This window comes from Penicillium coprophilum, assembly GCF_028826855.1.
Source record: "Penicillium coprophilum strain IBT 35676 chromosome Unknown utg000007l_segment0_segment0, whole genome shotgun sequence".
NCBI lineage: Eukaryota > Fungi > Ascomycota > Eurotiomycetes > Eurotiales > Aspergillaceae > Penicillium > Penicillium coprophilum.
This window is the reverse complement of record NW_026622726.1, coordinates 468,007-493,728: the sequence shown is the minus strand read 5'-3', so window position 1 is coordinate 493,728 and position 25,722 is coordinate 468,007. Positions and strand designations below refer to the sequence as shown.

Genomic DNA, 25,722 nt, shown 5'->3' with positions numbered 1-25,722 from the left:
TTATCTCTGTCCCTTTCATCTCTATAAAAAGGTGGATTCAACGATAACCCGAAAATAGCAAAGTTCAAAAAAGCTCTATATATATAAAGAACAGACCTCCAGATGAATATATAAGAGACGCTCGCTGCTGCTGAATAGCCTCAATACCTCAAATATTCGGACAAAATGCAAAAATGACCAAAAGAAAACCGCACGAGCAAGGACTTTTGAAAGCCTTGGTGGACATACCACAGACCTTGGGTTGTGGAACCCTTTTTATCTGGCAAGTCTGACAAGTCTGCCTTAGATCAAGACACTGAGAGATTGTTAGTATATAATCATCCAGGTTCAACAAGGATTGGTGACAACTTACCTCCATGGGTTCTTCTCGTCACCGTATTGAATACCCTCCATCCAGTTCTTCATCTGGAGAGCAATCTCACCAGCCTCCTCATCCTTCTTCAGACCACATGCAACCATCTTCCCTCTGTAGCTAATGTTACGGACTGGGCTGACGATGGCGGCAGTGCCGGCACCGAAAACCTCAATCAAGCGACCCTCCTCGGACGCCTCGGCAACCTCCGACATGCGAATCTTACGCTCCAAGATGTTCCAGCCCTTGGGACCAAGTCTCTCGCGAGCGAGGGTCAGAACAGAATCACGGGTGACACCCTCCAAGATCGTACCGTCAAGAGGAGCAGTAATCAGCTCCTTCTGTCCAGTCTCCTTGTTCTTCAAGGCAATGAAGAGATTCATGGTACCGACCTCGGTAACATATTCCTCCTCGCCGAAGAGCCACAGGTTCTGCTGGAAACCACGAGATGCGGCCTCAAGTTGAGGCAGAATACAAGGGGCGTAGTTAGCTCCAAGCTTCTTGTCACCAACACCACCGGGCCAGGCGCGGACGGCGTAATCAGTGGCCTCCAGATTGATGGCTTTGAAGCCAGTGGGATAGTAAGGACCCACGGGGCTGGCAATGACATACAGGAGAGCGGATCCTGGTGGGCCAACTCCCAGGGTCTTCTGGGTACCAATCATTGTAGGGCGAAGGTACAATGAGTAGCCACGAGCACTGTGGAGGTTAGCCAGGTTGTCTATCTGACGTACACAAGATCTACTCACTCTGGAATGAATCGGCTGTCCAGTTTCACAAATTCTCCAATGATCTTTGTCAACTCATCACCATCCACAGTAGGAAGAGCAATGCGCGCAGAGGACTTGTTCAGGCGTTCCATGTTCTTGTTGGGGCGGAACAGGCGAACGCCGCCGGTACTGTCTTTGTACGCCTTCATGCCCTCAAAACATTCAAATGCATAGTGGAACACACATGTTGCAGGATCCAAGCTCAAGTTCTGATAGGGGACAATGCGAGGTGCGTGCCATCCGTCGGTAGCTGTCCACTCCACGGAGAGCATATGATCTACATTTGCTTTCGGTCAGTGTCTAAGAGGAGATAGGGTTTGGAAGTCATCTTACCTGTGAAGTACTTGCCAAAGACAAGATCCTTGGAGTCCATTAGCTCCTTGGGGGTGGTGGTCTTGGTGATAGTCAATTTTGAAGCGTCAAGACCTGGGAGCTGAGAGGCGGCCGCTGTGGAGGCGCTGAAGGCTCTCTGCCATGTCCGGCTGGCGGTAATGTTCTGTGAGGACAAGACACGGGGCATTGCGAGCCCGGTCATTGCCTGTCGGCGAGCCAATTGGTGAAGCGACTTCATGACTTTGGTGATGTTAGGAACGATCCAAGGGCCAGCCAAGGGTGTAGAGAATGAAGAGTGCCAATTGAGTCACTAGAAAGATTATAGACGTACTGAAACTAAGGATATCAATGAGGATTTATATCGCGACCAGAAAGATGACTCTTCATCAGAACTGCAGTGTCTCTGCGGAGCTCGATAACAACTCCGATGACTCGGAGGGCTAAAATGTGAGATTCTGCCACCGCCCTGTGAATAAAGAATATCGCTGCTACATTGGCCAATCAGATGCTGTAAATTAGAGTTGTCTGCCGACTTCGGCTTTCTGCGGCTTGCGTCGGTTGCACATCAGCTCTGACTCCTCATGCCTGCAGACTTCGATCTATAATATGGTCTGAGAGGATTTGGTTAAGGGGAGGATTGGGCCAAAGTTTCAGAAAATTTTTGAAGCCATCGATTGTGACACTACCTTGGGCAGATTGATTATTGACAATGCGCTATCCTAGCACAACTAGAACGGATGGTTGGTAAGAAGTCATTTGACCATAAGGATACCCAGATATATGCGTACATCAGATATTCTCACTTTTGTAGTATTTTTGTTAGCTATGTAGGTATTTGGAAGCACAAAAAGTCAGCCGCCTAGGCAGCCTCTGTCCTTGACAAAGTAGAGCTTCAGAAATCGGACCCATTTGAGGCAAGATCATACATAAATATAGGGACCTTGTATTCAGGATAACACTCCGAATCTTTTTTGGATTTGAACATAGGATCTTACTGAGAGTGAAGACACAACATGTCGCATCGCAAGGTTGAGGCCATGCTGCGCGGGATTATAACCCAGTATGCTATCCTTGACTGAATCCACCTCAGCCATCGAGCTCCCACACCGGATCACCTCCCATTGATGGTCCTTCAAAGGTTTTCTATGCCACTGCCTTATCAAATAAACACGCAAGTATATGGATTCTACAGATCCAGCGGGCCTGATCTTGCACTTCAGGAACATCCTTTGACTTGGTTCTCACTTAAGTTAGACCTTTGACAACACTTTCATCCAAATTAAGGTAATAGAATTAACCTGGTTTGCATACTAGATGTGTGAAATCACTTCAAATGAAGGTTTCCCCAAAACAATGGAGCGTAGATTATCCATCACACTAATTTTGGTAGTCGTTCGCCTTCATGGCTGTTGCCGGAACGCTTCACAGGTATATACTTAAATACATAAGTGGGCCGAACGTTATAAGCCATGTCGCCTAAGAATTTATCAGAGAAATTGAGAATCTATACGTTGTAGTTCTTGTTAAAACCATTGATTTTATTGTGGATAGGGTCAGCCCCATGTGCTTGATAGTAAGCTGCGAGTTTGGTTGTGTAGATCACTCAAAGCTTTTAAAAACCACGAGTTCCAAATAGACTTTTGCCCATTTTGTAGAAGGAGTTCAGTGCTGTTCACAAGCTCTTAATGTCCGCATCGGTGTATTGTTCACAAAAACGATGTTTGCTTCACAGCTGAGGAGGGTGTCGCCATCAACTCATCATTAATGAGTGACTCATACCAGGGCTAATCTGTAATTGCAAGTTGAGCTGTCCGCCAATCTCAGCTTCCGGCGACTTGTTTCGGTAGTAATGAAAGCTTTCCGGTCTAAGGTAACAGAAAAGCTAATGAAACAGTCACGTGCCACACTAGATAAAGATGAATGGTTGTTATCGGGGGCTTGAGGCCATGTTGCGCGGGATGATTGACCAGATGAACAACCCGTAGGTTAATCTCTTGACCTTTGAGCTAATGTTCCTGACTTCCCAATAGACATTGAGTTCCAACACCGGCTCGCCCTCTCATTGATACTCCTCATTTAATGCCACTTTATTGTTGAAATAAACATGTCTTGTGCTGGCTACACCGTAACGACACAGTGAAACGAATAACTCCCATCATTCCGTCGATTGTCGCGCCGACATATTTACGCCTGCGGCCCTACCAACATGTTTTCGTCTGCTCTTAAGTCGTTCAGTTCCAATATTTCCGCCAATTATCAAATCTCACCTAACCCCACTGTCTACTCCGGCCCCTGGAAAATCCACGATGCAAAGAAGAAGTCCACCGGAACGGCGGCATCGGTATTCATTTTTGATCGCAAATCGCTAGAATCACGCTCTGGTGGGTTTGGGAGGAGCTCTGGGTCCTCCAAGAAGCTGCAGGACGATGTGATCGAGCGACTTAAGCGCGAAGCTAGCAACCTCGCGCGCCTACGACACCCGTCTGTTCTTCAGGTGCTTGAGCCTGTGGAGGAAACGCGTAGTGGTGGCCTTATGTTTGCCACAGAACATCTCACCGCCTCGCTCTCAGGGCTGCTGCTAGAAAAAGATGACCAAGAGAATACCACACGCGCTGGTTCGCGAACAAGCCGGTATGTGGCTGAGGAGGCCAATGGGACTCGGGGAAGAAGAGATGTGGAAATTGATGAGTTGGAAATTCAGAAGGGACTCTTGCAGGTTGCTAAGGGTCTTGAATTCCTTCACGAGTCTGCAGGTTTAGTGCATGGAAATTTGAACCCGGATGCCATCTACATCAATGCCAAATCAGATTGGAAGATCTCTGGTCTGGGATTCGCGGGGCCTCCGGATGCTTCTGAAACTCGTTCATCGCTTCCCCCACTCGCTGTGTCTGAGGTTCTCTACCAAGAACCAAGACTTCCTGCTTCAGTGCAATTGAACCTTGACTACACGTCGCCTGACTTTGCGATGGACTCCAATGTATCGTCAGCTGCCGATCTCTTCTCTTTGGGTCTTGTCATCATCGCTCTGTACAACTCTCCGCATGTCTCGCCTCTACAAACGAACGGAAATTTGACTACATATAAGAAACTGCTAAGCTCTCCATCTTCAACTCCGTCACAGAGCAATAATTTCCTCTGCTCAAAGCCAATTCCCAAGGATCTACTTTCTTATGTCCTGCCGAGACTCATCACCAGGAGGCCCGCTCAACGCATGAATGCTCGAGAGTTCCAACAATCACAGTACTTTGACAATGTGTTGGTTTCCACTATCCGGTTCCTGGAATCCTTGCCAACAAAAAGTCCTAACGAGAAGTCTCAATTCTTACGTGGCTTACAACGGGTACTACCCGAGTTCCCCGTTTCTGTGCTAGAAAGAAAACTTTTGGGGGCGTTGATGGATGAATTGAAGGATCGAGAACTCCTTCCGCTCATATTGCAAAACGTGTTCGGTATTCTTCAGCGGGTCCCCAATGGACGCCGTGTCTTCCCAGAGAAAATCATGCCTCGTTTGAAGGAAGTCTTTGGAACTGGCTCGGGCAAGGGGGCTAGTGAACGAGACTCCAAGAAAGATGCGGGTCTCATGGTTGTGCTTGACAACATGAAGCTGATTAGTGATAATTGTTCAGGGATGGAGTTTAAAGATGGTGGGTTTGGTCAATGGAAAACTCTGAACCTACGTCTGACGTTTTTTCTCTAGATATTTTACCCCTGATTCGGCTCGGGCTCGATTCTCCCACTCACTCTCTGGTCGATGCTTCCCTGAAATGCCTCCCTGTGATGCTCCCAGTGCTCGACTTTAGTACCGTCAAGAACGAGGTATTCCCTCCCATTGCTGCCACTTTCAGTCGCACCAGCAGTCTCGCTATCAAGGTCCGCAGTCTGGAGGCTTTCAGTGTCCTTTGTGGGGCCTCAGCAGAAGCCTCAGACGGGCTCGACGATGATCTGTCCGGAATCCAGGCGGACAAGTCGAAAACAGCCAAGTCCTCGATCTTGGATAAGTATACCATTCAAGAAAAGCTCGTCCCATCTCTTAAGGCGATCAAAACGAAAGAACCGTCGGTGATGATGGCGTCCTTGAAGGTGTTTCGTCAAGTTGGAGTCGTCGCAGACACCGAATTCCTGGCTTTAGAAGTTTTGCCGGTTCTCTGGAGTTTCAGTCTCGGGCCACTTTTGAGCCTCGAACAGTTCAATGCCTTTATGTCTCTGATAAAAAGCCTTTCAACGAGAATTGAACAGGAACAAAGCAAAAAGCTACAGGAGCTGTCATCTGGCGCTGCATCAACGGGTTTCCAGAATAGCACCGACGAATTTTCGCTCTCCGCCACAGGCATCAGTTCGCCCGATGCGGATGCCGGTGCTGGTAGCTTCGAACGCCTTGTTCTTGGGAAGAAGGCGTCTCCTGCGAATGGACAGAGCATCGATATGTGGGGTAGCATGGAGCCTGAGCCAGCCAAGCCAACAATTTCCAGCATGTCGCCTTCATTCTCATGGTCTTCAAATAATGCAGGGACGACACCCCAAGCCAACGCCTTGAGCCAGCAATCTAATCTTGGTTTCCGTTCCATTACTCCAGATCAGAAATTGGGCTCTTTCCCGTCTCTTTCTCCTGCTCGGCAAACTTCACCGGTTGCCCAGGCCTTCCCTACAATGCAGCCCTCATCCTCTATCTGGGCAGCCCCAAATAATTCCAATGTTCGATCACACACAGGCCCAACGGGTCAGTCTTTGGGGTCTATGTCGACTATGACACCCTCGAATTATATGTCCAGGTCAAAGGCGCACCCAACACCCAACTACTCCTCATTCTCAATCCCCCTCCCCCAGCAGGAGGCATGGGGTCTAACGCTATTAGACCTCCGATAAACACCACGAACAGATCCACATCTTTCCAAGGCACAGGTGCGACACCGCAGCAGGGAACTCAGAAGAATGGGTTGGACAAGTATGAAAGCTTGATATAAGGGACAACTTTTGTTTTTGCTGATACCCTTTTTTATTGCTGTAATTGCTGTAATTTCTATCATTGCATATCCCCAACATAGTGAACAGACACCGTGTAATTAAGCAAAAGAACATTAGCAAATCGAAATAGTCTGCGGATGCCAAGCAAAGTAGATCGGAACTCCATCGGTAATCCGACGGAGACACGTACTTGATTGGTGCCTCTTCATGCTATGTCATACCTCGTGAAGCCCCTCCATATGTGCTCAATGCGTATTGCGCATATCCCGGAGCTCCGTGTTACGTTTATCCCTCCATCGAAACCGAGTGTCGACCCTCAAACTAGCAAAGACCTTCTCCTCCCAGATAACTCGTGCGCCCGCCATGGATCAAAGCATCAAACAGCATTACCTGGCCGACTCGCCTCCTACGGTGGTCAGGCTCGAGATCAAGTCACACTTTGATACTCTCAAAGACCAAAACCTGAGAAAATATGCGCACTTTATGAGCAGGTACGTTGTTCCTGGGTGGTTTACCTGTCAGTACCGCACTTTTGGCAGCTAATCCTTCTCAAATCTATGCAGAGCTGCATTCGAGGGCACTCGAGTCACCCTGCGGCAGGTTTCCCCCGAGTCCGAACCCATCTACGATCTCATCCTGTCACTCTACCATGCCTCCAATGGCGATTGGAACAGCCTCGCCCAGAAAACACAGGTCAGCTCCGAGGACCTCCGTTTCTTCCTCGAATATGCGGGTCAATTCCTGGGAAATTGCGGAAACTACAAGGGCTTTGGTGACTCAAAGTTTATCCCACGGCTGCCCGCATCTGCGTTCGAGGCTCTGGCCTCGGCCACTGCGGAGACAAAGGCAGCTTTCCAGAAGGCCAATACCACTGGAGGAGGGATCTATGAGACCAGTGAACAGTCGATGATGCACCTCGGATACCCCAAAGGAGGCCATATGACTACCTACTACCCTGATTCGCCGACGATCTCACAGGAGGAGATCACAGCAATTGGTGACTTGATGGAAAAAAAGGGACTCGCGCTGGAGAACACAAGAATTCGGAAGACATCCTCGGGTGATTTCGACCTTTTGATCGCATCTGGTGTTTCATCCCCTCCTGTAAAGGACCGGGACCTCGGCGATGTGGACACATTCGAGCTTGATGGAGACCTGAAGGGAAAGACGCTGCGTCTTGTCTTCGGTGACCACCAGGAGGAGATGGCGAAGATCGCGCACAGCATTAAGCAGGCAGGACTTGCTGCTGCAAATGACAACCAGAAGAAGATGTTGGATTCATATGCTCTCTCATTTGGAGCTGGATCCATCGAAGCTTTCAAGGAGAGCCAGCGCATCTGGGTCAAGGACCAAAAGCCCGTGCTGGAGACAAACTTGGGCTTTGTTGAAACATACAGAGACCCCCATGGTGTCCGCGGAGAATGGGAAGGTTTCGTTGCTTTGGTATGACAGGTGCTATATTTATATTGACTGGTGTCGCTAACATTCCCAGGTCAATTTGGAACGCACCCGAGCCTTCGGTACGCTGGTCGACAGTGCCGAGAGCATGATTCCCAAACTGCCCTGGGGCAAGGACTTCGAGAAAGACAAGTTCCTCAGCCCTGACTTCACGTCATTGGAGGTATTGAGTTTCGCCTGTTCGGGTCTTCCCGCTGGTATCAACCTACCCAACTATGATGACATTCGCCAGAATCTTGGCTTTAAGAACGTGTCTCTGGGCAATGTTCTCAGTGCCAAGGCTCCTAACGAGGCTATTCCTTTCATTGCTGACAGTGACCAGGAGGTCTACCGCACATTCCGGGATCCAGCCTTTGAGGTCCAGGTCGGCATCCACGAACTGCTGGGTCATGGAACTGGTAAGCTGCTGCAGGAGACAGCGCCAGGAGAGTATAACTTTGACATAAAGAACCCACCCATCAGTCCTGTCAACAACCAGCCTGTATCGACCTGGTACAAGCCTGGACAGACATGGAGCTCGGTCTTTGGTTCCATTGCTTCGTCATATGAGGAGTGCCGTGCCGAGTGCGTGGCCATGGTGCTTGCTTGCAACTTTGGCATCCTGAAGATCTTCGGATTCGGCGATGGCAAGGAAGACTTGGCCGGTGAGGCTGGCGATGTCCTTTTCGCAGCCTACCTTTCCATGGCTCGTGCCGGTCTGGTTGCCCTCGAGTTCTGGGATCCGAAGACCCAGAAATGGGGTCAGGCACACATGCAGGCTCGGTACAGTATTCTGCGCACCTTCCTCGATGCCGGTGATGACTTCGTCAAGCTGTCTTACAGCAAGGAGGATCTCTCTGATCTGGAGATTCGTCTTGACCGATCCAAGATCCTGACTCACGGACGTCCCGCGGTTGAGAAGTACCTTCAGAAACTGCATATCTACAAGAGTACCGCAGATATCGAGGCTGGTAAGGGGTTGTACGATGATATTACCTCTGTTGACAGCTGGTGGGGAAGCACCGTTCGTGATGTTGTGATGAAAAACAAGGTGCCACGTAAGGTCTTTGTACAGGCCAATACTATCCTTGAAGGTGACCAGGTCAGCTTGAAGGAGTATGAACCGACTCTCGAGGGTCTGATTCAGAGCTTTGCAGAGCGTAATGTCTGACGACATGATATATATATAAGGATGTTGCAACATCGATTGATACAAATGAAATGCATGCATATAAATGAAAAACTAATAGTCTCGCTTTTCAACTACTTTTCAAGAGGCGTGTGAATGACATTTCAGAACTTAGTACTTACCCCTATTCACAACCAACTTACTCTGAACTAACCGTTGATTCCCCCAAATCACATTTTTGTCGCTTAGTTTCCTTGTAATGTCAATGAATAAAAATGCAAGATATTGTGGTTACGACTACGTGATGGATGTATATTTCATCGTTGTCAACCATATTTGACATTGATCACGACCTTTGGAGTATTTGTATCCGAATAAAGCTAGATGTCAATAGTTTTCAAGTTGCCAGCTCTTGAAATTGGAATTGAAATTCAAGATGAAAATGAAAATGAAAATAGACTCACAATCATATGAAATGAAAGATCAAGGGTGTATTGTGGAGACCGGCTGGAGATAGACCAAAGCTTGTATGGCCTACTTGATGTTGCTTTGACTTACGCACATCGAATATCCGACAATAATGTACCTAGAGACGTACATCCCAACTACACATCCCACTGAAACTAGAGAGAGAGGACACGGCACGTGCCAAGGTTTTGGATGAGGCGCTCGGACTTACCGCCAGGCAAGTTGATGTACCGTCTTCCCCAACCTCTAAGCGCTCTCTTTCTTCAACTCATTCTGAATTTAGCAGTCGATTTCTATATCAGATTGACTCATTGTGTAAATCTCTTTTATCCCGGTGAAATTCATTGGATTGGAAACCTGTCAAGAATCCCGTCCCCACGACTTGGATGAGACTCGGCCCAGATCAGTCGCATTGCTAGACTAGGTAAGTATTTGACCATTCTGGTTGCGCACATCGGCCTGTGTCTGACACGATCCAGGCAATAATAGAAACCACGGTGTCGCGAGAAACGCCGCCGTCAGACGCATCAACCACGGCGTTCCCGCCCCATTCAACCGACTCCCTAGAGGAGGAGGACGATTATTACACTGCACCTCCACCACACTCTGCATCAGCGTCAAGCTCCTCACCCGCATATCCCCCGCCATTCTCGTCCCTTATCTTCTCATCACTTCCAGACACCAATCGCCCATACAAAGTTACTGAACCTGGACCCGCTTGTCCTCCACCCTTAGCGCCTCCAGCACCTGTCGAGGAGTCGCTCGAGCCGGCCCAATCTTCGGCGGTCGTTGCTGACACAAAGACATCTTTTTCTGAACCAAAAAACGAGGGATCTTCCGACGACGGTGAACCACCGCCGCCATACACAGAAGGCTACAGTCCACTTGAGTCGTTCACCTACGTGATGGCTGCTGCAGGAGGTGCATCCAGTATCATCACCCAGGTCCAGCAGACCGGGGGTCCGCCGATCAACACTCTTGGTGGTATGATTGTCAACCCAGGCCGCTTGGTATTCTTTGCGCTAATATGTTATCATAGATATTGGTGGAGATGAACACGTCGGTCTCGACCTTCGGTAGGATCACGTATTGGTCGATGTCTAATTATGCATATCCTAACAACTTGATAGTGGTACTCGATTCACCCTTTCGCGAGATGAGCTGTTGACTTTGCCTGAATTTGTCCTGCTTTCCCTCTTCCCCAATGGCCTCCTTCCGGATGGACATGCTGCAAATGGCTTCCATGACGGGGATGTATTCCCGGTTGACGTAAGCAAATCCATATCCTGAGTACCAAGGAAAGCTTTGCTGACAGCTATCATCAAGTATGACCCGGTCTCACTCCAGTACATGCTAGATTTCTTCCGGACTGTTGCTCAAACCATCCCCTCATCTCTGCCCTCCGGCTCAAATTCACCAGACTTGGATATGTCGGACGCAATGCAGGGCTCAGCCCGTGACATGTTGCAAGACCGTGCTGGCATCATCGTCCTCCGAGAGGACCTCGACTTCTACGTGATCCCCCTCGTGCCGAAATTGGACACGACGAAATGCTTGAAGTCAAGCGGGCGGCTGGTAGGTCGCTGTTGAGACAAGACGGTATCTTTTCGGGACTGCGGAAGAGCGAGGAGATTGGTTCTACTGAGCAGCATCTTATTGAAATGCTGACAGCCGGGTTGGTAGAATTCGGGGTTTCAAGTTATGGTCCAACGCTAATATATGATGTAGAGGTTTCGATCGTGCTGACCAGTGGGGCCATCGTGCCCCAGAGCCTAACAAGGCAGTAATCTGCAGTCTTGCACTGGCCAAACTCCGTACCGATATTCGCGGAGACCTAGCAAACAACAACTCTGTGGGCATGGCTCAGAAGCTTCTTCTGTTTTGGCGGAAGCCTGCCCGCCGCTGCTGGTGGGAAGGTATCGAGTTGGACGACGTAGAGGGTGTCGAGGGGCCAGTCAAGGTCTGGATTCGGCGTGTGTGGACTCTGGAGATGGTAAGACCCCTATCCTCGGAAAACTCGAAGCTCTTGATAACTAATCCCATCGCAGAGTGTTATTGGGCTCCGATGATTTTTTTTCTCTTCTTTTTCTTGCATGCGCGATTACCATTCCCCGGCCTTGTGCCTCGAAGTTTCGAATGTTTTTTTCTTCCAAAGTTGCATTTAAATATGTCTGCAACAATCATCCAAGTGTTTTATCTTACCGACAGCAGCGCTGGCGTACTCAGCAGTTTGGGTGTTCTCATTCCTTTCAGTGTATTCATTTTCTAGTCAGATTGGTAAATTTTTCCCCTGCACAGCAATTAGTCGAGCTGTGACGTTTGAATATATGATGCATATTTAGCATTCTGGAGATTGTAGCCTTTTTCTCAACCGCATTTTATTTGTTTGCTTTTGTATAAATGTGACAATGAGCTCAGTCACCACATAGCTATGACCTGAGAGCAATATGAAAGGCCAGTGTATAGTGTCTATTGATAAATTAATGATCCCACTGATGATATTTACAAGAATAGTTGGCAGCTTCTGTAGCCTTGTGATGTCCTTTTTTATTGGTCTTTTTGGATAGTCTTCTCAGATAGTCTTTCGCTATCTTGGGTATTTTCTCCCCCTTATAAGTTCTTTAGGTAGATGGCCAAAAAAGGAGAGAAAGCCTTAAGATGTGTGGCTGACTTTCCTGTGTATGAATTTTGATTAGCATGCCTGTTGCTTGTCGGGTACTACAGTTTCTTTTCACAAGTGAGGCCTGAGGCATGATACACGTGACACATCTGCTGGAATGGGACTAGCGTAAGATTGGTCAAAGTCGCGCAGAATATCGATCCCAGAGCCAATCTCTCCAGCTGGATCCTATCTGGAGGCCTTTGACGCGGTCTTGGGTTTTGTTACACACTTAGTTCATGCTGTGGCATTATACAAATACTCGTTGTTAACTCTTTCGCGCTTGGACCATTGTCAATTGTGCCTCACTGCAGTGATCAGCCCTTCGAACATTGAGCCGATCAACAATCGCAAGCTCTCCATTCTCCCGCTCATACCCTCGAAGGGGCATGTCATTGTGCAATTGAATCGCCAACATGTCCCCTCTTCGAGGCTACATCAGTTCTTACCCTCCGCGCATGCGCCAGTATGGAAACGCGTTGCTCACACCTGTCAATCCTCCGTCTCAGACCGGCCCAACTCCGCGCACCACAAAGCGTGGAACCACAGCCATAAATTATGCAGAAGATGGCTTCGATGATGAGGATTTCGATGAGAACGATGGGCCCCGGCGGCCTACGGGACTGAGGAGCCTTCGGCGTGAAGAATCCGCTACCGACAAGTTGGTGCCCTACTCAGAGAAGCTGGGAAAAGAAGTGCATGCGCCCGTGGAGGTGCAAGGGCTCTTTCGCGAGTGGATGATCAAGAGAATGTTGCGACCAGCGTATGTTCCCCATTGCCAGGACTGATGTGGCTATTGGCAACAGTGGCCCCCGTCTTATCCGTTTATCCTTAAATCTGGCTAACATATAGCGCGGTGATTCTAGGTGTGCCGATCAACTGCAGATTCAAGCGCAACTTCCTTTGACGCTCGTTCCCATCCGAATTGATGTTGAAGTCCCCGCTCATCAACCTCTCGAACCATTCCCTTTCCCACGCACTGCCGTGGACCCTAGCATCAACCAAACGCTTCCTGCATACCGCAGACCCGAACCCTTACCCCCATTTCGCATCAAGGACACATTTTTATGGAACCTCCATGAATCACTCTCAACACCCGAAGAATTTGCTATTGGATTCGTTCGCGATCTTGATCTCCCAAATCCCCAAGCCACGACCATGACCATCAGCAACCAAATCCGACAGCAGTTGGAGGAATACGCTGGTGTAGCCCTCCACCCCCTCTTCCAGAGCACAGATGCAGGCACGGTGCCCAGTGTCCTGCCACAGACTGAACCGTCAAGAGAAACGCCAACTACACCAGCTGCTGCCAATGTTGCGACACCTGATAACCGACCCGATGTGACGACAATCTTAACCGTGACCAAGGAAGCGCTGGTAAATGATAGCCTGTTGAACCCGGATGACGCATATCGTTGCTTGATCACGCTCAACATCAACCTGCAGAATAAGCTGTACACGGACAAATTCGAGTGGTCTCTACTCCACCCACCTGGCATGGCTGAAGAGTTTGCGCGCATCACTTGCGCAGATCTCAGCCTTGGTGGTGAATGGGTCAGCGCGATTGCGCATGCTATCTACGAAGCAGTCCTAAAGTTCAAAAAGGAAGTCTGCGAAAGCGGTGCTCTTGTCAGCGGCATCAACGGCTACGGCAATGAAATTGACAATTTGGCAGCAAATGGCGTGGAGGCCGGTTGGCGTTACGACCCCGAAACAATCTGTGATGGGTGGCAGCCTCAAGTGGAGACATTGTCGAAGGAAGAAATTGAGCGGAGAGAAGGCGATCGAGAGCGACAGATCCGACGTCTGCGCCGAGAAACGGCCAGGTTCTCTTCAACTACGGGCATCACACCTGAGATCTCAAGGCAGAACAGTGGCAATTACTTCGAGGTAGATAGCGAGACTCCGCTGGGACGTGGAGAAAGGAATAAGCGCAAGCGCCGGTTCCGCAGCTTGAGCCCTACGGGCAGAAGTGGCACTCCTGGTGGCCGGGGAACTCCTGATACCGGATCAGGGGCTGGGTACGGTGGCGGCGGTGGCACGCTTTCCGAATGGTACGTGGCTAGATACATCTCGCTAGAGTATTCACTAATGACTTCTTCAGGGAACGCCAAAGCTGGAGATGCAAGAACTGTGCGGTATGGGGCACAGCAGTTTGGGCTGTGCGTGATGGTCCAGATGGTCCACGGGTAAGGGTTCATTCTAGAATGTATCACCAGCAATCCACTAACCACCTCCTACAGACACTCTGCCATAACTGTGGCCTGCTTTATGAGCGTGATAAGGTTGCGCCCGAATGGTCCAAGGATCTCCATCGTCACGACGTCCCTGTCGGCCGATATGGCTAAACTATCAACGGCATCTTTCCTTACATCACCTTAATGTACTACCGTAAGCTTCAATGACCAACTTCACGCCACCTATTTCTCCGTGTCTTTCCCTTCTACTTAATTCGCTACTGTTACGCGTTTCCTTTTCCGATCGGCGCATCATATCTTGTTCTATGTTGCAGGCATCTGCTGTCATTTTCCATCCGCAAAATCCGGGGGCGTTATTTATCATTGTGAATCACCATTTCTTTCTCCATCGACGTCTTTCTTGCTTACGACGCATGTAAGTTCTCTCTGTGGACGGCTAGAAGGCAACGCGTGGCCATAAACTAGAAGAGACATCCGATGAGATTAGATAATGATACTCTGATCCCTTTTGCATTCTTGTCGCTTATATCGCTGGTTTGCTTTGCCGAAGCCTTTCGCTGCTGCGATTCCCTAGACACGGACCCTGTGCGCTTTTTTATCGCAGATCGAATGGCCTGTCCGTGTGAGTCAATGCAAATATGAGATTGAGCTTACGGACCAGAAGGGCGACAATAAATGAAGATTGCATGCCGCTTTGCTATACCACAATAAGCAGCCATAGTGATGTATAAAAAAAGAAAACAGCGAAGACACAATGATAGGCATCACATCCCAAATGCTCAGTTCTGACATGGAATTTTGATCTAGATACAGACCACTATGAACCTCTACAACTTGGTGATATTGTAATCTCAGTGTGTAGAGGGAGGCATCAGGGGTGTCGTCTAGGGAAGAAGAGAGAGAAGAAACTTGCGGGCGAAGAAAAGGAGAGGGGGGGGGTTTATACTCCCTGCACTCGCACCTTCCTAGAATCCAAAATCCCGTACTTTCCAATTTTGTCAGACTTGAAATCCTAAAGAGGTGACGAGACACTGACCGTCGTCCAGGAAGTCTGTGTCTCGCCCATTTTCGACAAACGTCCGCAACTCAGTTCACTGTCTAGGCCCCGCGATGGAAAAGTCAACCCTCAAGGAACTTTAGGATCTGGTCAAAACCCTCCGGTTCCTTAACCCAGTGACCGTCACCCTCTGCCCCCGTGAACTCCTGCCAGTCGACGCGTACCATAATTCTTCGCAGAACTTGAGATGCCTGCCGCCCAAGCTCCACAGATACCCATGGATCGTCTGATCCATGACTTAAAAACACAGGCGTAGACAAGATAGAATAGTCGGCTGGCTGATCAGAGCGCGATATCTCACCGGCAAGTTCGTCAAAGAAAAATCCGGACACTAGACTCTGTGCCTGAGAACTGCCGGGACTCAGTGATGATTCGGATACCAACTGCTCGAGCTGCTGTGCGAAGGGTAACCAACCGCAAAAGCCTAGCAAACCACCTAATGGGCCTTGGACTCGGCCCATCGCAGTTGCCGCTAAGAACGTCCACAAGGCGGTTGCCATCCCCTGACTCATACCTCCGAGATAGATATGCGAAAATCGCCCATCGAGTAGTCGAGATTCCTCTTTGAGAATCTCGAGAATGTGTAAGATTGATTCTCTGATTCCGTCTTTCTGCAGTTCCTGTCGTTCGTGGATATCGTGTAAGGAATAGGCATCAAACCAGGTGCACATTTCCTCTTCGAATGTAGTGCTCCATCGGTCGCGGGAGGTTGGAAATACCCAGCGATAGGAGGGTAAACAGGAGGGTAGGTTTTTACTCCTAGAGGTTGAAGATGAGAAAAGCTCTTCGGCGAACTCAGGGCCATCGCTGCCGCGACCATGTAGTAGGATAACCGTGTGGGTGTGGGAGACACGGGGATGATGGATGTGGGGTTTAGGGAACTCCATTCTCCCTTTATTGTATATCTCTATTGTGATTTTTGATCGACAGGTCAGATAATTGTAAGATTCTATTTTGGTTGGGCATCTCAAGAGTCAGCGGTCAGCGATAGTCCAATACAGTACGGAGTATTGGAAGAGCCAACTACGGGGAGCTTCAATCCTTTCCATCAGACGGAGACATTCTAAACAAAACTCCAGAAATACCTGTTTGTCCCCGAGAATCTGACGTGTATAATTCACAAGCCATGCGAGCCACACACACACGAGTCGTTAAGCTCAGACTTTGAGCCAGAGATCTGACTCATTAAACATTCGAAACCCCCATAGAAGCAAGACGGTAAGACTTCAAAGGGTTCTTCAATTTCGAGTCTCACCTTCCGATACACTCGGCGGATCGTCCGTTTCAAGTGAGATCTGCCAGAGGCGCTGCCTTGAGTGCGGTACATCTATGACATGAATGGCTCTGTAGATTCTGGTTGGTTCGACACGTCTGTTATCCTTTGAATGTAAACCGCGTGAGGAAGGGTGCCAAGTTCAAAGGAAGGTCTACTGTGAAAGGGCAGCTTGACAGGATTTAGACAAAAGGTCCCTTCTTATTGTGCTATAGCGTCACACTGGCTCATTTGTTGGCCAAGATCCAGTTAAACGCGACATTTCGCGAAACACCTTTATCTTCTTCACAATCCACGACAACCTCATCAATCTCTATCTCAAAGCCAATATCCGCCAGAAGTATTCTCATTTCACTTCTACCCCATCCACTCCAATGCATTGCCCCTTTTGTTCCGCCCAGCCAAGATTGATCCGAAGAGCTTGCAAATCCAGTCTCGGGGAAATTGGCGAGAAGCCGTCCTCCAGGTTTTAACCAATCAAAGATACGACGAAGTATCGTGGTTTGTTCATCGCGTGGCAGGTGAAAAATGGAGTACATGGCCACCACAGCATCGAAATGCTCCGGTTCGAACTTCAATTCCATCATGTCCCCTGGTATTAAGTTCACCGAATGAGGAAGCCTTTCCTTTGCCATAGCAATTTGAGTGTTGGATATATCATTTGCTGTGACGCTGATGTATTCACGCGATGCCAAAAGTTGAGTACACGGTACCCCGGCGCCGCATCCTAGCTCAAGGATGCTTTGGCTATTTCCCTTTGCAGAATCGAGGGATTGGAGCATCCGATCGAGATAGGAAAGTCGTATCTCATGAGAAGGTTGTGTCCAGTCAAGGTAAACCTCGGCGATATCATCATAGGCTTTCTTGATATCCTCCTTGATATGATGGTTCTTGACGGCATCGAACATTTTGGCAGAGGTCTTTGGTACAGTAAACTGGACTGTGAATCTTGTGAAAATAGCAACGTCAAAAGGGGCTCACTCTAAGAGTTCTAGTTAACAATGACTCATTTGGTCAAAAACAATATAACCTAGAATACGACTAACATGAACCCGATCAGGATTAGTGTAGTTACAAGGGAAAGAGAGTGATTGGCAGAGACAGAACTAACCGGTTATTTCCTACACTAGAGCAATGATTGGACAGTCAGCTTTGTACAGAGGGTGCATGGGCACGAATGAGACCCTAATGGTGAGATTGGAGATCTAGGGACTCAATCGCAATTTGAAATATATTACTATGATGACTTCAGACAGTATAAAACTGAATACATGTAACATCAACACCTAAAACACCCTACTTTCTTGGGTAAGGCCATTTCCAGTTCCGAATATATTCAGGATCAATCCCGTTATCGAATGCCTCGGACTTGCCCGCAAGCTGCTTATTGATCAGCTCCTCTCTCACGCCGGCTGCCGTGTTTCCGAGGGATTCAACCAAATCAATAGCAGCTATAGCGAGACTGTATCGATCGGTCTCATTGCGCAAAGCAAGCTCAAACGGTGTATCAATGTTACCCTTCTCTTTGTAGCCTCTCACATGCAGGTTATGCTGACCGGGTCGCTTGTACGTGAGTCGGTGGATGAGCCAGGGGTATGAGTGGAAGTTGAACACGATGGGTGTGTCGGTGGTGAAAATGGACTTCCACGTCTTATCAGACATTCCGTGGGGGTGGTGGATTTCGGAAATCAGTCGGAATAGATCCACAACGTTGACGAACCGGACTTTAAGCTGTGGAAGATACTCGCGCAGTAGCGCAGTCGCGGCTAGCGATTCGTGTGTAGAAACATCACCGCAGCATGCCATCACGACATCTGGCTCTGCGGCTTGGTCGTTGCTCGCCCAGTCCCAGATTCCGAGACCCTTGGTACAGTGCTGGACGGCTTCATCCATGTTCAAAAACTGGATGTGCTCCTGTTTATCGGCGACGATCACGTTCACGTAGTTGGTACTGCGGAGGCAGTGATCCATCACAGATAGGAGAGTGTTGCCGTCGGGCGGCAGATAGATGCGAACCACCTCGGGGCTCTTGTTGGCCACTACATCGAGGAATCCGGGGTCTTGGTGGGTGAAGCCATTGTGGTCTTGTCTCCAGACAGTGGCGGTAATGAGGATGTTGAGAGATGCGACTCGGACTCTCCACTCTATTTCAAGGCACTTCTCGAGCCATTTGCAGTGCTGATTTACCATGGAGTCAATGACGTGAACGAAAGGCTCATAACTGTTGAGCAGTCCGTGTCGCCCAGAAAGAATGTATCCTTCCAGCCACCCTTCACAGGTATGTTCACTGAGGATCTCCATCACGCGGCCATCAGGGGCCAGATTTCCTCCATCTTTATCCTCTGGGAAATACTCGCCCATCCACACCTTCTTGCCTGCTTTATACACCTCAGCAAGCTTGTTAGATTCACTCTCATCTGGGCCAAAGAGTCGGAAGTTGTGCATGTTCTTGGCGACAATATCACGGAGGAATTTCGCCATGTTGGCCATGCCACCCTTGGGTGTTATGCCCGGCACAATATCTTTGAACCCATACTCTCGGAAATCAGGCATGTGGAGCGGCCGGCGTAGAATACCTCCATTGCCAACAGGGTTGGCACTCATCCGCGAGTTACCGGTGGGCGTAAGTTCCTTCAGTTCCTGAATCAAGGTGCCATTCTTGTCAAAGAGCTCCTCTGGTTTGTAGCTTCTCATCCATGTTTCCAACACCTTGAGATGAGCTGGGTTGGTGCGGACATCAGTGAGAGGAATCTGGTGTGCGCGCCAAAATCCCTCGAGATAATGGTCATCAACCTTCCGTGGAGCCGACCATCCCTTGGGTGTGCGGAGAACGATCATTGGCCAGCGAGGTCGGAATGGGGTATTTGTCTCTCGGGCCTTTTTCTGGTGCTCCTTGATTTCTTTGACACATTGCTCGAGGGTAGCCGCCATGGCTTGGTGCATGCTGTCAAAATCACTTCCCTCCACAAAGTATGGTTTCCATCCACAGCCAATGAGCAAAGACGAAAGTTCGTCGTGGCTGATTCTTGCAAGCACCGTTGGGTTGTTGATCTTGTATCCGTTGAGATGCAAAACAGGCAAGACTGCTCCATCGGTGATCGGGTTCAGGAACTTCGTGCTGTGCCAGCTGGTTGCAAGTGGGCCAGTCTCGGATTCGCCGTCTCCAACCATAGTCAAGGTAATAAGATTAGGGTGGTCGAAGACCGAGCCAAACGCATGCGAGATTGAGTATCCAAGCTCGCCACCCTCATGGATACTGCCAGGTGTCTCGGGGGTCGCATGGCTTCCGATACCACCGGGGAAAGAGAATTGTTTGAAGAACTTCTGCAGGCCCTCCGTATCCTCGCCTTTGTCCGGGTAGACTTCCGAGTAGACACCCTCAAGGTAAGATTGAGAAATGATTCCAGGGGCGCCATGTCCGGGGCCAGAAATGAAAAGAGTATCGAGGTCGTACTTCTTGATGAGACGATTCATGTGCATCCAGGTGAAAGACTGCCCGGCATCGGAACCCCAATGACCTAAAAGTCGAGATTTGAGATGCTCCAACTTAAGAGGTTCTCTGAGGAGTGGGTTTTCGCGAAGGTAAAGCATGCCCAAGCATAGGTACATGCTGGCCCGAAAGTAGGCATTCATCTTACGGACAGTGTCAGCATCGAGGGGCTTCCCTTCTACAGTTGAACGAGCTTCTCCATAGGCGGAGATGCTCTTTTCAGCTGATTTGGATGCCATTTTGTGTTGTACACTCCGTTCAAGCGGCGATGCTGCTCAGTACGTAAACAGAATCCCTTAGTGTAATGACACCTGGGACCCGACAAAGATAGAAATGTATGCACTGGAGCCGTGAATATCAAGATATAATAAACCTTGGAAATAAAATTATGGCGAGTTAAGGAAGGGGATTTCTTTCTTAATAAGTAGCAGAATGATTGTAATCAGACATCCGTGGATGTCTGACAAGTCAATGACGTGTGGTTTATTGATAACAACCCTGGGAACGGACATAGTATCACCACTGGGCCAGGCTTCTGCCGTGTCGTGTGCATCATGACTCGGCCCGTACGATTTTTTCAGTCATGCTCATCCATGATATCTGCTACATCAGATTGGACGCCCAGAGGTTTACGGGTGAGTTTATACAGTGACCTAAGGCTAACATTATCCGCAAAACGACACTGTAAGCACTCACATGACTTTGTGACATCTAGGTATACCCTAAAAGGATTCGAAAAGTCGAGGGATGATGAGCTTGGCTGAGAATGTCGAAGTCGGAAAGAATGTGGTCGGATCTTGAAGGGGGTGGTACTCCGTAAATCGAAAGGTGGTGCTCGAAAAACGGCGCTAACGCAGTATCCGAGGTGTTGCAAGGCTGCTCGGCTTTGTCAAGCACGTAAAAAAGGTGGAATGGAACCGATTAGATAAATCGAGGAAAGAAGTCATCAAGTGATGAAGTACATGGAAGACAACATCGCTCGAGGGGATAGGAAAGAGATCTCTATCTAGCCGACAGGTCTGGGGGCCTCAGGCAGCCACACATCTCAGCAAACGTCCTTTCGTTGCATATATATGTAAGAGGGCATGTCGTTAAGACATTTAGAATGAGATTTGAAAGTCCTGACTTTCTGGTACATAATATCACATGATAATCATAGTTTATGAAGGACCCCGACCGCACCTGTGAGACTTTGAAATCTGACCTCCGGAATAGATACTCATGTCGCCCTCTGCTGTCTTTGATGTCTTTTCATCGCAAACATGTCAAATCACACGATCAAACAGCATATCTCCTCCAGTGCACTCCTTTAATTCAAGAAATCTCCACCTGTCTCCTTCAAGATCAATTGGTACTCGGGAGCGAATTGCATATACATAACCTCCGGAGTACCTGTTCCTTTCTTGGTGTATAGAGCAACTTCATCATCCACCAATGTCTTCTTCAAAACTCCTCCATTTGCACCAATTGAGCCAGGGGCTGTCGAAGATTCCACTAGGATCTGAGTCTGACATGCCCTCTCCAATGCGATAAAAAAGGCCGCCGCTTCCGCAACCGTACCACCGGCAGTAAGCAGGCCATGATTCTGCATTATCAAATTTTTGTTTTTGGCTCCAAGGTAGTCAGCAATGCGCTGACCCTCTCCCTGTGCGAAAACAACTCCCCCGAAGGCGGGATATATCGAAAGATCGTCGTAGAACATGCACGAGTCTTTGATTTTTGAATTAGTGTCAGCAAAGGCATGGGTCCACGGCTGTGGATCATGTATCTTACCTTGATTCAACATATCAATTCCCCTGCCAAAAGTGCTCCAGGCTCTTCCATAGGGACTATGCATATGACAGGCTGCATGAATGTCGGGTCGCCTCTGGTGGATTGCCGAATGAATAATAAACCCAGCCGTGTTGACTGGCTTATTTGCACCAGCCACCCTGTTTCCTTGTTCATCAACCCGGACCATATCAGAGACTTTAAGAAGGGCAAAATGTACTCCATATGGGTTGATCCAGAACGTGTGGGGCTCAACGGGGTCTTTGGAGAGTCAGCACATCTAGAACAATTGTCGGAGTTTTGTGAAGTGCAATAGAGCATACCTCGGACACTGATATGACCACTGCTACCATCCGAGAATCCCAATTTGGCGAATATGCGAAATGCGCCCGCCATCTGCTCCAGAAGCCATTGCCGCTCTTCTTCTTTGTTGGTGGGTCTTGGAATGTGATGTAGCCTATTTACTTCACCATCGTTGCTCCTTTCTGTGTTTAGGGCAGAAACAGTTAGCTTCTGTTCAACAGTCATAGATGACATTTTGTGCAGGTCCTGGCTTGGAGGAATAGGGATTGCGGTTTGACACGACGTCCGAGACAAAGAAATGGCAACCCCGCAGAACCTAAGAAGGGGTAACCCGATAAGTCGATGCCTTATGGACTGATATCGTTTCAGATATACGAGTTTCGCCAAAAGAGGAAATTGGTACGGAGTATACATTTTGTGTTCATGAAATAAAGTGACTCTAGTTGTCCTACCCATAGGACAGAAATTTCTATATACACTGCTGTTACCATTTATCCAATTAGATCTAATACGTCTTACTTCCGATATCTCTGACTCCGCAATTTGAGGGAATATTGAATCGCATAACATCTATCCTTACGGAGAGTCGCTGATATATCTAAATTAAACAGCCAAAATCAAAGAAAAGAGAAAAACAGGGCAATGCAAGAGTAGGCCAAACATAGGACCAATGCCAACAAAGCTACTAGCAAACTGGGCAGTAGAACATAACTATGAAATGTATGAGAAAAGGCAGAACTGCACATCTTCAGGCAAATTAGATCAAACTTTGCCCTGTTGCAAGAGTTGGGTCCAGATGAGGAAAGTCTGTAACAGGGTGAAGCCTTCCAGTTCGGAAGGGCGCAGCTAACTCTGCCGTCGTCGCAGTAGGGAGAGTCCTCTGACCACACGGTATCCCGGGGTTATAGTTAAAAACCCAAAGACGCATCGACTGATCCGGAGAAGTTCCAGTATAAAACCTATGTCGCAGCCATGACCCACTCAAACGGTCATTGCCGCCCCTCGTTGATCTACCGCTCTGGATAGAAGCCGGTATCGCCTCCCACTTGGTAGACATCCAACCCGATTCATCTTCACTCCACATATTGACTTCGAATTCTCGAAATAGCGATGGGACCCGCCTTCCATCTGCGACGTAAAGAACCCCAACACCTAGACATCGGGGAATCGGGAATTTGCTTCCAGTACGTGGATCAACCCGGAGAATCTCGATGTCTTCTTCAAATATGCTCATATGTGTAGACCCGGTGTCATCCATAAACGAGAATTCACAGGACGGCGGCCTGGGTGGTGGATTTCCCGCTGCAGGCGCCGGAGCCGGAGTGTGCGGGATCTGGAGGGTAAGTCTCACCTAGATCAAATTATTAGATATAGCACTCAACAGAAGCAGCTACTAGAGCATCTGGGAAGGTGATAGTTACCATTGTGGCATTCAAACGCGGATCTGGTTGGCACACCATCGAAATCTTGCTCATTCCAGGCCCAGGTCCGAGAATCTGAATGTTTGTTCTTAGCATCTTTATTGATCCAAAAAGGGCATTTGTTAAGACTTACACCTTCGACCCAAAACCCTTCATGTCCTTGACATTTGTCATGGATGTGGCGGTATTCATCCCAGTGGAAAGGTCGCGGCAGGCAGAGCTGAACTCCAGCATGCCAATAAGTAACGAAGTCCGGATGCCAGTCCAACTCCCCTGCACGATAGTGTGCTATGATTGCTTTCACCGTATCGACCATTTTGTGTACGTCGTTTCCTGTCTCGAGCCAGGTCAAAATGAATTTGAGATCCTCTAGGCGTTGTACAACAGGCCAACTTAAACCTGGCTCTGTAGCCATCAGTGCACTGAGTAGGAGAAAAGATAATTAGTTTCCATCACAAAATTGGAACTTATGGGATAACTCACTCGCGTTCCGCCTGTCTTTGCATAAATTCCTTCATCTTATATTGATAGACATGAGGCATGATATTCGTCGCAATCCGCTCAACACACCGGTCAATCTGGGATTCGAAGTCTCTAGATAGCAAATTTCAATTATTAACTATAAAATTGACCAACAGAGCCTGCATCAATCAGGCAAAGTAGGTAAAACGTACTCGGGCATCAGATCAGGCTCATCGGAGTTCCACCCTTTCGGTGCATTCTCCCGCTCCGTGATGATATCTTTTACCCTCCCCCATTCCTTTTTCTTGGGCATTTGTCTCCTAAGCTTCTTCCTTCTTTTCGAATAATCAGTGTTGAGATCGGCCGCAAGAAGTTGCTCGTCCAGGGTTTGCGGAATTGCCGTTTTCGTCTTCTTCTTTGGAAGGGCTGCCGTTGAATCTCCATCTAAGTCATCTTGCTTGCGTTTTCCATTAGCATTATCGGATGCCACTTTGCCGTTCGCTTTCGCAGTTCGGGGCGGGTTAGCCCTTGGAGGCATTTGTAACAGAGACAGTCACTACCAATATGGTGGTGGTTTCTTTTACAGAGGAGAACCAAATATTGAACATAAATGACGACTATGAATAAAAAAACTACGAAGGTATTTGTATTCCAACCATCTTTGTACACATCCAACCCATTTACCTAGACAGATGGAGGGCTCGACTATGCGATGTCAAAGAAAATCTGAAGGTCATAGAAAATATACAACAAAGATATACTCTCTTTGACCATGCTGTTCATTCGGCGAGGCTTTCGAAAAACCCCCCATGAGTGTATTCGTAAAATGCATACTCTCAGTGGACCTGGCTCCAACGATTCCTCCAATTGCTCTCGGATTTGGAAAAGCTGACGCTACTAATCTGCGATTTATTTGGACAGGTATATGTTGTAAATGGAATGAAATCGGCGGACTTTGTCATACAATAATTTGTGAAAAGTTTAGAGACTTCACTCGGGCTACTTGGAAATCATGAAAGAGATTGACTAACTCAAATCTAACCCAGAGCTTCTATAGCTATGAGAGTTATAGCCAAACATAGACTGTGGTGTGATAGGATATGCACGCCTCATGGCGAAACCCCGTAGAAGTTGGAGAGCGGAGGGAAACAAAGAATATCTGACTTTCGCCATGCCTATTTTTACACCACTCAATATCTTTACCCATGTGCGCGATATTATCCAGTCTTCTTTATTACGTGGCTTTTTTTTATCAGGGTACAAAAGTAGGAATTTTCGGTCACGCCTATTGCGAATGATTACGTCGTAACAAATTCCTAATTGATATCCAAGAGCTGTGAAAATGAGCCACAATGTTATCAAGCAGATTCGATATGGCCCCCAATACCACGCTATACATACAATACTCTGGTATATAGGTACTCCCATATTCAGACCCACGTATCTAGCCTCCGAAACCGGGGCCAAGAGCAAGTCGGACTCGAGCTTTCGGACTCGCCCGATATTTTCATATAACAAGCAATCTTCTTTGCACGATATATTTGAAGCTCTGGGGCCTACGCCAGGGCGTCTGCAAGAGCAAGAGCATCAAGATGAGCGAAACCAGCTCGACCGCAGTCCCGCTCCCTAATTCCGAAC

The 25,722-nt window shown here is 48.4% G+C and overlaps 9 protein-coding genes across 9 annotated transcripts; 3 read left to right on the top strand and 6 right to left on the bottom strand.

The window, feature by feature from the left end:
- Window positions 1-282: 282 nt before the first annotated feature.
- N7500_010783 (branched-chain amino acid aminotransferase, cytosolic) lies at window positions 283-1,693 on the bottom strand (the record flags this gene model as incomplete). Its single annotated transcript, XM_056681921.1, has 4 exons — window positions 283-295; window positions 353-1,051; window positions 1,102-1,399; window positions 1,456-1,693. The coding sequence occupies 4 exons, from the start codon at window positions 1,691-1,693 to the stop codon at window positions 283-285; spliced, it is 1,248 nt and encodes a 415-aa protein (XP_056527330.1).
- A 1,968-nt stretch (window positions 1,694-3,661) lies between these two features.
- On the top strand, window positions 3,662-6,318 carry N7500_010782 (putative protein kinase Scy1; the record flags this gene model as incomplete). The annotated part of the gene is made up of 2 exons (XM_056681920.1): window positions 3,662-5,099; window positions 5,153-6,318. The coding sequence occupies 2 exons, from the start codon at window positions 3,662-3,664 to the stop codon at window positions 6,316-6,318; spliced, it is 2,604 nt and encodes an 867-aa protein (XP_056527329.1).
- Window positions 6,319-6,780: 462 nt separating this feature from the next.
- Window positions 6,781-11,520, top strand: N7500_010781 (dipeptidyl peptidase 3; the record flags this gene model as incomplete). The annotated part of the gene is made up of 10 exons (XM_056681919.1): window positions 6,781-6,908; window positions 6,981-7,860; window positions 7,910-9,019; window positions 9,931-10,435; window positions 10,491-10,527; window positions 10,582-10,720; window positions 10,778-11,026; window positions 11,074-11,126; window positions 11,180-11,444; window positions 11,500-11,520. The coding sequence occupies 10 exons, from the start codon at window positions 6,781-6,783 to the stop codon at window positions 11,518-11,520; spliced, it is 3,387 nt and encodes a 1,128-aa protein (XP_056527328.1).
- A 1,006-nt stretch (window positions 11,521-12,526) lies between these two features.
- On the top strand, window positions 12,527-14,458 carry N7500_010780 (putative RSC complex subunit Sfh1; the record flags this gene model as incomplete). The annotated part of the gene is made up of 4 exons (XM_056681918.1): window positions 12,527-12,873; window positions 12,977-14,164; window positions 14,215-14,299; window positions 14,354-14,458. 4 exons carry the CDS (start codon window positions 12,527-12,529, stop codon window positions 14,456-14,458), a joined length of 1,725 nt encoding a protein of 574 aa, XP_056527327.1.
- A 969-nt stretch (window positions 14,459-15,427) lies between these two features.
- On the bottom strand, window positions 15,428-16,252 carry N7500_010779 (alpha/beta hydrolase; the record flags this gene model as incomplete). The annotated part of the gene is made up of 1 exon (XM_056681917.1): window positions 15,428-16,252. The coding sequence occupies one exon, from the start codon at window positions 16,250-16,252 to the stop codon at window positions 15,428-15,430; it is 825 nt and encodes a 274-aa protein (XP_056527326.1).
- A 613-nt stretch (window positions 16,253-16,865) lies between these two features.
- N7500_010778 (class I SAM-dependent methyltransferase) lies at window positions 16,866-17,546 on the bottom strand (the record flags this gene model as incomplete). Its single annotated transcript, XM_056681916.1, has 1 exon — window positions 16,866-17,546. One exon carries the CDS (start codon window positions 17,544-17,546, stop codon window positions 16,866-16,868), a length of 681 nt encoding a protein of 226 aa, XP_056527325.1.
- Window positions 17,547-17,934: 388 nt separating this feature from the next.
- N7500_010777 (phosphoketolase family protein) lies at window positions 17,935-20,367 on the bottom strand (the record flags this gene model as incomplete). The annotated part of the gene is made up of 1 exon (XM_056681915.1): window positions 17,935-20,367. The coding sequence occupies one exon, from the start codon at window positions 20,365-20,367 to the stop codon at window positions 17,935-17,937; it is 2,433 nt and encodes an 810-aa protein (XP_056527324.1).
- A 1,070-nt stretch (window positions 20,368-21,437) lies between these two features.
- N7500_010776 (uncharacterized protein) lies at window positions 21,438-22,435 on the bottom strand (the record flags this gene model as incomplete). The annotated part of the gene is made up of 3 exons (XM_056681914.1): window positions 21,438-21,838; window positions 21,902-22,159; window positions 22,222-22,435. 3 exons carry the CDS (start codon window positions 22,433-22,435, stop codon window positions 21,438-21,440), a joined length of 873 nt encoding a protein of 290 aa, XP_056527323.1.
- A 523-nt stretch (window positions 22,436-22,958) lies between these two features.
- Window positions 22,959-24,622, bottom strand: N7500_010775 (uncharacterized protein; the record flags this gene model as incomplete). The annotated part of the gene is made up of 5 exons (XM_056681913.1): window positions 22,959-23,552; window positions 23,623-23,697; window positions 23,756-24,044; window positions 24,106-24,216; window positions 24,297-24,622. The coding sequence occupies 5 exons, from the start codon at window positions 24,620-24,622 to the stop codon at window positions 22,959-22,961; spliced, it is 1,395 nt and encodes a 464-aa protein (XP_056527322.1).
- Between the last annotated feature and the right edge of the window lie 1,100 nt (window positions 24,623-25,722).